The 12,200-nt window shown below is 46.7% G+C and overlaps 1 protein-coding gene across 2 annotated transcripts; it reads right to left on the bottom strand.

The window, feature by feature from the left end:
- Positions 1-5,535: 5,535 nt before the first annotated feature.
- On the bottom strand, positions 5,536-10,927 carry UBA52 (ubiquitin A-52 residue ribosomal protein fusion product 1). Of its 2 annotated transcripts, none has more exons than XM_081178140.1 (5): positions 10,772-10,927; positions 8,904-9,025; positions 7,354-7,440; positions 5,883-5,985; positions 5,536-5,787 (listed from the first exon to the last, which is right to left on the bottom strand). In XM_081178140.1, the coding sequence occupies exons 2-5, from the start codon at positions 9,004-9,006 to the stop codon at positions 5,694-5,696; spliced, it is 387 nt and encodes a 128-aa protein (XP_081034266.1). In that variant the 5' UTR covers positions 9,007-9,025; positions 10,772-10,927; the 3' UTR covers positions 5,536-5,693. The 2 variants fall into 2 exon arrangements, with proteins under 2 accessions (XP_081034266.1, XP_081034267.1); XM_081178141.1 differs by having other exon boundaries at positions 10,797-10,894.
- Between the last annotated feature and the right edge of the window lie 1,273 nt (positions 10,928-12,200).

Genomic DNA, 12,200 nt, shown 5'->3' with positions numbered 1-12,200 from the left:
CTTTTGAATTCTGGTGCTGGAGGAGACTCTTGAGAGTCCCATGGACTGCAAGAAGATCCAACCTCTCCATTCTGATGGAAATCAGCCCTGAGTGCTCACTGGAAGGACAGATCCTGAAGCTGAGGCTCCAAGACTTTGGCCACCTCAGGAGAAGAGAAGACTCCCTGGAAAAGACCCTGATGTTGGGAAAGATGGAGGGCGCAAGGAGAAGGGGACGACGGAGGACGAGATGGTGGGACAGTGTTCTCGAAGCTACCAGCATGAGTTTGACCAAACTGCGGGAGGGAGTGGAAGACAGGAGGGCCTGGTGTGCTCTGGTCCAGGGGGTCACGAAGAGGCGGACACGACTAAGCGACTAAACAAAGGGTGATTTTGGAAATACAGTGGTACCTTGATTTGCAAACAGTTTGATTGGCAAACGTTTTGGATCACGAACACGTCAAACCTGGAAGTGCATGTCCTGGTTTGCAAACTTTTTTTTGGATTACAACCCAATTTTGGGGGGATTATGAACAAATTTTTTTTGGAGGCCCCGTTGGCAAAAGTGCGCCTTGGGTTACAACCAGTTTTGGTTTACAGAGGGACCTCCGGAACGGATGATGGTTGTAAACCAAGGTACCACTGTAGAACAAAATTCACAGGCAATACATTCCATGCAGGGCCCCAGTATGGGGGGAGCAACTGCTGGGGAAGCAAAAGGCACTGAATTTTTGCACTCCAGTGGCGATTCAGGCCACTGGCATGCTCAAGTCTGGTGTACGGCGATTTGCTCACGTTGGTACTCTCCTTGCACCCTGTTCCAGCTGGTTTCAAAATACGGAGGGAGGCAGATTTCTGTGGTTTTATATATTGATTTTATTCTGTGAACCACCCTGACACCCCAGGGTATATGTAAAGGTAAAGGGACCCCTGACCATTTAGGTCCAGTTATGGCCGACTCTGGGGTGGCGGCGCTCATCTCGCTTTACTGGCCGAGGGAGCTGGCATACAGCTTCCGGGTCATGTGGCCAGCAGGACTAAGCCGCTTCTGGCGAACCAGAGCAGCGCACGGAAACGCCGTTCCCCTTCCCGCCGGAGCGGTACCTATTTATCTACTTGCACTTTGACGTGCTTTCAAACTGCTAGGTTGGCAGTGTTGGCTATTTGCAGTTTAGTAGCGCTGCAGAGAGCTTGCTGGGGAGACCATGCATGACAAGGAACTCAAAAATAACTTTAACAAGGTTTTAATAACAAAACAAAAACTCCTTTTACACTAAAGATAACAACAACATACATGACCCAACCACCAACCCATCCCCCAGGGTAATGGGAGAGGAGCTAGGTGCTGCTCCTTATATACTATACCCAATTGCTGACACAGCTTGATTAACACAACCTAGCAGCACCTGCTATGTTTCACAGCTGCAAGACTGGGTCTCGTTATTTGCAGTCATACACAACTTAGAATCATAGAATCATAGAATCATAGAGTTGGAATAGACCACAAGGGCCATCGAGTCCAACCCCCTGCCAAGCAGGAAACACCATCAGAGCACTCCTGACATACGGTTGTCAAGCCTCTGCTTAAAGAACTCCAAAGGAGGAGACTCCACCACACTCCTTGGCAGCAAATTCCACTGTCAAACAGCTCTTACTGTCAGGAAGTTCTTCCTCATGTTTAGGTGGAATCTTCTTTCTTGTAGTTTGGATCCATTGCTCCGTGTCCGCTTCTCTGGAGCAGCAGAAAACAACCTTTCTCCCTCCTCTATGTGACATCCTTTTATATAGTTGAACATGGCTATCATATCACCCCTTAACCTCCTCTTCTCCAGGCTAAACATGCCCAGCTCCCTTAGCCGTTCCTCATAAGGCATCGTTTCCAGGCCTTTGACCATTTTGGTTGCCCTCCTCTGGACACGTTCCAGTTTGTCAGTGTCCTTCTTGAATTGTGGTGCCTAGAACTGGACACAGTACTCCAGGTGGAACAATAATGAACCTTCACATTTTACAGTGACCATTCAACAGGCAGGAGCAGGGACCAAGCAAAGGGAGCTCACCCCGTTGCGGGGATTCTGATCGGCAAGTCCTAGGCTCCCCCCGGGTATAGGGTGGTGTATAAATTTTATAAATAATAATAATCGCCAGTACATCAGTGCTAAAACCATGCCCAGCTCAGGTTCAAGGTTTCTGTATTCATGTTCAGAGTCTTTTAACAGCTCAGTCTGGCATCCCTTAAGGACCGTCTGACCCCATATAATATTCCTGCCCCATCGCCCCCATTGGAGGATGGATGGCGGCTAACAGATTGAGGTTGAATCCTGACAAGACAGAAGTACTGTTTTTGGGGGACAGGGAGCGGGTTGGTGTGGGGGATTCCCTGGTCTTGAATGGGGTAACTGTGCCCCTGAAGGTCCAGGCGCGCAGCCTGGGAGTCATTTTGGACTCACAGCTGTCCATGGAGGCGCAGGTTAACTCTGTGTCCAGGGCAGCGGTCTACCAGCTCCATCTGGTACGCAGGCTGAGACCCTACCTGCCCGCGAACTGTCTCGCCAGAGTGGTGCATGCTCTAGTTATCTCACGCTTGGACTACTGCAATGCGCTCTACGTGGGGCTGCCTTTGAAGGTGACCCGGAAACTGCAATTAATCCAGAATGCGGCAGCTAGACTGGTGACTGGGAGCGGCCGCCGAGACCACATAACACCGGTTCTGAGAGATCTGCATTGGCTCCCAGGATGTTTCCGAGCACGATTCAAAGTGTTGGTGCTGACCTTTAAAGCCCTAAACGGCCTCGGTCCTGTATACCTGAAGGAGCGTCTCCACCCCCATCGTTCTGCCCGGACACTGAGGTCCAGCTCTGAGGGCCTTCTGGCGGTTCCCTCCCTGAGAGAAGTGAGGCTACTGGGAACCAAGCAGAGGGCCTTCTCGGTAGTGGCGCCTGCCCTGTGGAACGCCCTCCCATCAGATGTCAAAGAGATAAATAATTACCTGACATTCAGAAGACATCTTAAGGCAGCCCTGTTCAGGGAAGTTTTGAATATGTAACGCTGTACTGTTTTTAACACTGATTGGGAGCCGCCCAGAGTGGCTGGGGAGACTCAGCCAGATGGGCGGGGTATAAATAATAAATTATTATTATTATTATATTATCGCCAAGATAATCAGAGGAGCCGAGCCACCGTTTGTCCATACTCAGCTTGTGCCCACCTGGAGCCCTGCTGCACTCAGTTTTATGGGGCCGGTTTCCCACAGGGTCATCCAAACCAACCCCTTGCAACACAGGAATGTTTTTTGCCCAAACGTGGGACTCACGACCCTGAGGTTAGTAAGAGTCTCATGCTCTTCCCGACGGAGCTGGTAAGAGATCAGAGAGGCTCCTTTGCTGGGGAATTCCTGCCATCCGAAAAAAGACCTTTGCATTTTACTGATTTATCGCATTTACAGTTCACCTCCCCTCTGCCCCAAAGGGGCATACGTCACAAAGAACCCTGTGAGGTAGGTCAGACTGAAAGAGGACCGTCCCAAGACTGCCTGCCTTCAAATCCTTTCTCCCAATCTGCCTCTCTTTCCCCAATAGGGCTTAGGGAAAAGGGACCCCTGACCATTAGGTCCAGTCGTGGCCGAGTCTGGGGTTGCGGCGCTCATCTCGCTTTATTGGCTGAGGGAGCCAGCGTACAGCTTCCGGGTCATGTGGCCAGCAGGACTAAGCCGCTTCTGGCGAACCAGAGCAGCGCACGGAAACGCCATTTACCTTCCCGCCGGAGTGGTACCTATTTATCTACTTGCACTTTGACGTGCTTTCGAACTGCTAAGTTGGCAGGAGCAGGGACCGAGCAATGGGAGCTCACCCCGTTATTGCAGGGATTTGAACCGCCAACCTTCTGATCGGCAAGCCCTAGGCTCTGTGGTTTAACCCACAGCGCCACCCGCGTCCCTAATAGGGCTTAACCCCCCCCCCAATAAACTAAATTTCTTCCTGCAAGGAAGACTGGAACCCACCTAAATGCAAACTCCCATGAATATTTTCCCCTTATTTCTCCCTGCGAAGCTTGAGGGCACAGGATTATAAACACATCACGAGGTACATTTAGGAGTAATAAAAGCAGGATTCTGAAGGCCCTCCAAACCTCCTAAAACTGACACCCCCAACCTTGGCCCGCCAGATGTTTTGGGACTACAACTCCCATCATCCCTGACCACTGGTCCTGTCAGCTACGGATGATGGGAGTTGTAGTCCCAGAAAATCTGGAGGGCCAAGACTGAGGGTGCCTGTCCTAAAACACTCTTAAAGCCACCTCTATTTCTGGCAAAACACACTTGCAATAGTTAAAGAACAAGGAAAGATGAAGGCATGATCTGTTCATGAAAAAATCAGAGTCAAGGGGAATTATTCAGTTAATGTGAGATCTAGCGGACAAGTTTCAAAAATTGAGTTTCTAGAGCGTTTCTGATATACAAGTTGCAGATTCGATTGATTTGATGTTTGTATTCCCTAGTGGTGAGAGAAATCGGTTTCACAGAACCGGCGTTTGTGTGTACTGCTAATCCGGATCTCACTTTTGCCTTCATGCCATGCTGAAACCTGTAAGAAAGCGTATTCTCTTTTTAAAACTAGCTCAGTTTGCGAAGTGAGTATGCCAAATACCAAGCTTGCGCCCGCCAACAGCGGCAAACACCCACACAGAAAGTCCCTTCCATTTCCACAGCCTACGCAGAATCGAACTTCGCCCTCAAAACAGCGAGTGGCTGAATTTTGGGGGGTGAAACATCCCCCAAATTAAACCGTCTTGGTGGGCCACAGATTCCCCTATCCCTGGTTCAGACGATTAAAAAACAGCATTCACACATGCCTGCAACTCTCAGGAATAATCACCGGTGTTTTCATTTCTGGGAATGGAGTTGAGAGATGACCTAACCTGGGGAGAAAACAGCAAAGACCCGATGAAGAGAGCACAGCAGAGGCTATATTTTCTGAGAATCCTCCGGAAAAACGATCTCTCAAAGGACCTATTGATGGCATTTCACCATTGTACTATGGAGAGTGTATTAACTTATGGTTTCTGTGTGTGGTTTGGGAGCTGCACAGTCAGGGAAAAAACAATGCTGTCCAGGGTTGTAAAGACTGCGGAGAGAATAACTGGGCGCACTCTTCCCACCTTGGATCAAATCTACGCTTCCAGGTGCCACAAGAAAGCTGCAGAGATAGCGCAGGATAGTGCGCACCCCGGAAATGATCTCTTTCAGCTTCTGCCTTCTGGAAGAAGGTATATAGGGTTATAAAGACCAGGACTAGCCATCTGAGAAACAGTGTCTATCCAAATGCGATTTTGATTTTAAACGCAGTCTCTATGGGAGTATAGTGTATTTAAAAATAGGGTATCAGAGGTTTTTAGGAGGCTAAACAGGCTGGGATAGGCTTGTTGGTTTCTGAATGCCTGATGTAGATTTTTCAATTTCGTTGTTCTGTACGGGACAATGACAACAAAGATTATCGTATCGGCGGAGGATCTGGGCTCGGCAACTGGTCCAAGCAAACCATTTAAGAGACAGACACACGCTTTGCTTGGTGCAATGGAAGCTTTATTCTAATGGGCAAGAAACAAATGCCCAGAAGGAACAGGTGTTAGCACGTTTCGGCAAAGTAGCACGATACCCAGATTTGGGGAGGGACCGAGGGGGGGGGGGAGAGAGAGAGACGCCCCGCCGCGTACTCGGTCTACTTGACCTTCTTCTTGGGGCGCAGGTTGTTGGTGTGGCCGCACTTTTTCTTGCGGCAGTTGACGGCCCGGGGGTGGAGGCGGGCGTAACACCTGGAATGGGAAGAGCGCAGAAACAGTGAGGCTCCAGATGAGAGGATAAGGATCCGTCCCGGCAAGCAACCCACCCACCCACCCAGACAACTTACTTGCGGCAAATCATCTTGTCGCAGTTGTATTTCTGGGCCAGCTGGCGAAGAGAGGGCTCGATGATCCCCCCGCGGAGACGAAGAACAAGGTGGAGAGTGGATTCTAGGCAGGGGAAGGGGGGAAAGCAAGATTAGCAGGTCCTATACTGGTGTTTCGGGGGTGTGTGTTTTTTGGGGGGGGGGACTGGGGGCAGCCAGCCTAGAAACCCAGCTTCACGGGGACCCCAGGAATTCTAAATCAGAGTCGCCAGTTATGGGGGAACATCAGGAGTTAGGCAGAGTCCTGCGGAAAGGAGCGCAGCGAGACTGCAGTCTTGTAACACAACACGACGGAAGAAGTAATAAAATAAAATAAAATGAGATCACACATGGGTGAAGGGGAACGGAACGGGAGGTATAGGGGAATTTGAAGTATTATTTATAATATAAAAGCTTTAATATAAAATTTATAACTGTGTTGCATTTGCATACAGCAGAGAGAAGTTTAGAGCAATTAGACATATTTTAATTTAATTATGTAATAGGTTTATGTTAGAAAATGAATATGGATGTTGACTTTGATGTTTGTAATTTTTCATTTTTGGGAATAATAATAATAATGTTGGGAATCTGAATATGTGCAGCTACTCACACAGAGTCGATTAAGGTTTGGCAGACAGCCAAGAGGTCATGTGAAGGAGTAAGTCTGCCTGGTCATACAGCGGCATGGAGACAGCTCCATGATTGGTCAAGCTCTCTCACGGGAGTGATAATTAATGGCCTACTAACTGTTAGTTCAGTGGTTCAGTGTGTCACTGTAGGAGTTGGAGGTTGAGAGTTGTGAGTCGTGTATATGAGAGCTGATGTCAAGATCAGTGTTCTGTTCTGTTCCTTTAAATAAGGTAAAGGTAAAGGGACCCCTGACCATTAGGTCCAGTCGTGACCGACTCTAGGGTTGCGGCGCTCATCTCGCTTTATTGGCTGAGGGAGCCGGCGTACAGCTTCCAGGTCATGTGGCCAGCAGGACTAAGCCGCTTCTGGCAAACCAGAGCAGCGCACAGAAACGCCGTTTACCTTCCCGCTGGAGTGGTACCTATTTATCTACTTGCACTTTGACGTGCTTTTGAACTGCTAGTGGGCAGGAGCAGGGATGGAGCAATGGGAGCTCACGCAGTCACGGGGATTCGAACCACCGACCTTCTGATCGGCAACTCCTAGGCTCTGTCGTTTAACCCACAGTGCCACCCGCGTCCTGTTCCTGTAAATAGTCCACTGTATATAATAAACACCTAACTACAAGTTCCTGGTTCCTGCTTCGTCCATCCTGTCTGCAGCCAAGTTGCCAATTGCTTTCGTGAACTCTGTGTTTACTCTGCTAGGTCTGGCTAAGGCCCTGCAACTAGTCAGAAAGTTGCGAAACGCCAAATAGGTTTTGCCGTCTTGTGTGGCAGAAGGGGGCCAGGGTGGGGTGTTCTCCGCCCCAGAAATGTACCTTTCTGGATGTTGTAATCGGAGAGCGTGCGGCCGTCTTCCAGCTGCTTCCCTGCGAAGATCAGACGCTGCTGATCAGGAGGGATTCCTGCAAAAGGAGATGTTATGAAAATCCCGCCCGCAGGAACGTAGGAGAGCCCTGTGCAGAGTCAGACCCACCAGCCCAGGATTGGCTGGCAGAGGGTCTCCAAGGTTTCAGGCTCTTCCTCTATATCAACAAAGCCAGATTCTAGTCCTCACGGTTCTGAAGAAGCAATACAGTACAGGAATCTGCCTTGTTCTAAGCTAGGACGTTGGGTGAACTAGCTTGCTACTGTCTGCCTCGACTGGCAAAAGTTCTCCAGGATTTCAGAAGCCGTTGGGGAGGTTAAAACGGAGACATTCTGCATGCAGAACAGGTGTCCTGCTAACTGAGCTATGACCTTTCCTTGGCAGGAAATATATTCCTGCGTGTTAACATCATTTTAAAAGTAAAGGGACCCCTGACCATTAGGTCCAGTCGTGGTCGACTCTGGGCTTGCGGCACTCATCTCGCTTTACTGGCCGAGGGAGCCAGCGTACAGCTTCCGGGTCGTGTGGCCAGCAGGACTAAGCCGCTTCTGGCGAACCAGAGCAGCGCACGGAAATGCCGTTTACCTTCCCGCCGGAGCGGTACCTACTGATCTACTTGCACTTTGATGTGCTTTCAAACTGCTAGGTGGGCAGGAGCAGGGACCGAGCAACGGGAGCTCACCCCGTCGTGGGGATTCAAACCGCCGACCTTCTGATTGGCAAGTCCTAGGCTCTGTGGTTTAGCCCACAGCACCACCCGCGTCCCAACAGTATTTTACCAGCGCTTTATTTTAACCCATGTGGCACTGTGCTCATTCTGCATTCCTACTTTACAGTTTAGTTTATTGTTTCTTAAAATTCTTGCCTGCTGTTGTAATTGTATACAAACAATTATACACACACGCACACACACTTTTAAAACTTTACTATACCTAACTATCTGTATCAGGGTGGCCTAACCTGCCCTATTAGGCAGCCCTTAGCAACATTCAAGGGGAGGGAGATAATAATTATGTTTTTAGAATATAATAATAGATAATTAAGCAGCGCCTTGGTTTCCAAACGTTTTGTAAGTTGAACGGACTTCTGGAACGGATTCTGTTTGACCTCTGAGGTACCACTGTAGCATTGTAGCCCCACCTGGTATGAAAAGTTGGGCTTGCCCTGATCTATGCGTGCTGACAAATGATATTAATATATCTGAACTACTCTATAAAATGCCCCCCCCCAAAAAAAACCAAGCTCTCCTCACTCCATCAGCTCTACTTTTCCTCCCCTGAACTATGCCAGCTGGTTATTATGAGACGAGAAGAATAATTTTAAGAATTGGTGCCCGAGTTCGAATTCTCCCCCTTTGCCCTCCTGTTTTTTCTGCCTATGGGCAGAGACGATCTTGCTTTTAACTGAATCTTTTGCAGGCCCCTCTGCAAGCCCGACACTCTGAAAAAGCCGCAGTCCCTGGGACGCTCTGGCACCCCCAACAGATTCAACCACTCTCACCTTCCTTATCCTGGATTTTCGCCTTGACATTCTCGATCGTGTCGCTAGGCTCCACCTCAAGGGTGATGGTCTTGCCCGTCAGGGTCTTCACAAAAATCTGCATCCTGGCAGTTGAGCGTCACCTGAAGAGGGGGAAGAGAAGCAGTGGTTAAACCAAATCAATATCAGGATCGCCACTTCACAGATGTGGAGAAGTGAAGCAGAGAGGGACTTCCTTAAACCCTCCTGGTAAATTCAGAGGCACACAGCGCTTAAGCAAATATGCATGGCATTTGTGTCCTCAGGCAGAGATGGGAACCTATATATTAAAATCCTGCATTGAATATTACCATGTTATGCCCCCTGCCCAATAATGACACAATAATGGTTGTGAGCAATATTGGGGGAGGGCCTAAACAAAATCAAACTGCTTTAAAGGCTGAGATCCCCTGCTTGCTGACCTGGGAGTAAGCCCCCACTGAACAAACCAAATCCATTACCTTTATAAGATTTAACCACCAGCCCTTCAAACCACTGAAGGTTCAGATGGCAATGTATAAAAAGCACAGCGCAAACACAATAGGTTATATCTGTGTCCCCAAAAAATTGGGTGGTTTTTCGTGTGTGTGTGTGTATAGACACACGGGTGGGTGGGTGGATGGATATAAAACAAATATAGGACGCTTTGTAATTTACAGACATGAATAAAATGAAACAGAATGCAGAAAAGCAGCTGTATCGAGAGTCTTTCTCAATACTGCATGCGTATTATGAGAAGAGGCGAAATGTAAGGTGTGGATGTAGGTGTATACATATATATATATACACATAAATACCTTTTCCGTTTTGGGGTTTTATGTCATATTTATTATATATATATATATATATATATATATATATATATATATATACACACACACACACACACACACACACACACACACACACAAATATACATATATAGTATAGTATATCCTTGTCTGTTTCTGGGTTTTATGTCCTATTCATAATTTATGTTATATTTTCTCTCTCTCTCTTCCTTTCACTATAAAACGCACAATTATTATTATAATAATAAATTTTTATTTATACCCCGCCCTACCCAGCCAAGACCGGTCTCGGGGCGGCTAGACCTTATAAATGTAGCGTAAATTGTTAATATAATAATAATAATATCTTTATTGTCATTGCCCCCTTCGGGGACAACGAAATTACTTGACTGCTCCATAAAAACACTAATTCAACAATACAATATAATACAGCAAGGGAGATTAGATGACTTTCGAAGTCCGGGTTTCCCATTCAGGGCCGGCTAGACCTTATAAATGTAGCGTAAATTGTGAATATGACATAAAACCCAGAAATGGCCCCAGATACAAAGCCCTCTCAGAGGGGGAGAGAAAGGAGATTATCCGCAAAGGCTGCCCGACTCGCGAGGAGACAAGAATTCAAAAGTAAATGATAATTTTTTTTTAAAAAAAGGCAAAGGATAATTTAGAAAAAAGGTAATTTAAAAAAATAATATTAATTTAGAAAAAGATAATTAATTAAGATAATTAAGATAATTAATTAATTTAATTAATTTAGAAAAAGATAATTTAAAAAAATAATATTAATTTAAAAAATGATGTTTTTTTAAAAATAATAATAATAATTTAAAAATTGATAATTAAATACACGAAAGGACGAAAACCCCTCCCGAAATGAAAGGGACCCAGGCGTCCGAGGCGAGGAGACAAGAATTCAAAAGTATATGATAATTATTATTAATTTTTTTTAAAGTAAATTACAATTAAATACACAAAAGGACGAAGACGCCTCCCGCCTCCCCCCCCTCCCGAAATGAAAGGGGCGAAAGGGACCCAGGCGTCCGAGGCGAGGCCACCCACCCTCCACGCGGCCCTCCTGCTGCACCTCCTGCCTCGCCGAACGGAAAGAAAGAGAGAGACAGGAAGCGCCCAGGCCGGAAGCGGAAGCCGAGCTCCCACGGGCGACTTCCGGCGCCGCCGCCTCTTCCTCCTTCTGAGCCTCCCCTCACACTCTCGCTAAGCCACGCCCACCTGCGGCCTGGCGTCACAGACGTCGCCCCGCCCACGGATCCGAGCGACGCCGCGCGCAGCACGCAGACCTCTCTCCCTCTCTCGCTAAGCCACGCCCACCTCCTACTGAAGTCACAGACGTCGCCCCGCCCACCCGCCGGGTCCGAGCGACGCCGCGCGCAGCACGCGCGCCTCTCGCCCTCTCTCTCTCTCTCTCGCTAAGCCACGCCCACCTGCGGCCCGGCGTCACAGACGTCGCCCCGCCCACCCGCCGGATCCGAGCGACGTCGCGCGCAGCACGCACGCCTCTCGCCCTCTCTCGCTAAGCCACGCCCACCTGCGGCCTGGCGTCACAGACGTCGCCCCGCCCACTCCCTCTACTAGGACCGCAGAGCTATGAAAAGAGCAGAGCGGAGGCCTCTCCTTTGGGTGGGAAGTTTCCGGGTTCAACATGCATGGTTTTATATATATATAAATATATATAATATTTATAAAATATATAAAATAAATATAAAATAAAATAAAATAATATAATATAAAATAAAATAAAATATAAAATAAATATATATAATATATATATATATATATTCTTAACACCCCTCAAAGCAGCACACATTTAATTGCTATTTTTAATTTAATTCTTATTAATTGCATTGAGATACCGCCCTATATCCGCGATTCCTCCTTCTTCCTGTTATTCTTATTATTATTAGCTGTTATATACTGCCCTATACCTGCAATTCACATTATTATTATTATTATTATTTGCATTTATATGCTACCCTATACCCGTGATTCTTCTTCTAAGCATTTATATACTGCCCTATACCCGCAATTCACATTATTATTATTATTATTATTTGCATTTATATACTACCCTATACCCGCGATTCTTCTTCTTCTAAGCATTTATATACTGCCCTATACCCGCAATTCACATTATTATTATTATTATTATTATTATTATTATTATTATTATTATTATTATTTGCATTTATATGCTACCCTATACCCGCGATTCTTCTTCTTCTAAGCATTTATATACTGCCCTATACCCGCAATTCACATTATTATTATTATTATTATTATTATTATTATTATTATTATTATTATTTGCATTTATATGCTACCCTATACCCGCGATTCTTCTTCTTCTAAGCATTTATATACTGCCCTATACCCGCAATTCACATTATTATTATTATTATTATTATTATTATTATTATTATTATTATTATTATTATTATTTGCATTTATATGCTACCCTATACCCGCGATT

This window comes from Podarcis bocagei, assembly GCF_964188305.1.
Source record: "Podarcis bocagei genome assembly, chromosome: 18".
Classification (NCBI taxonomy): Eukaryota; Metazoa; Chordata; class Lepidosauria; order Squamata; family Lacertidae; genus Podarcis; species Podarcis bocagei.
Note: the sequence above shows the minus strand (reverse complement) of the source record. Positions and strands in the feature narration are given on the sequence as shown.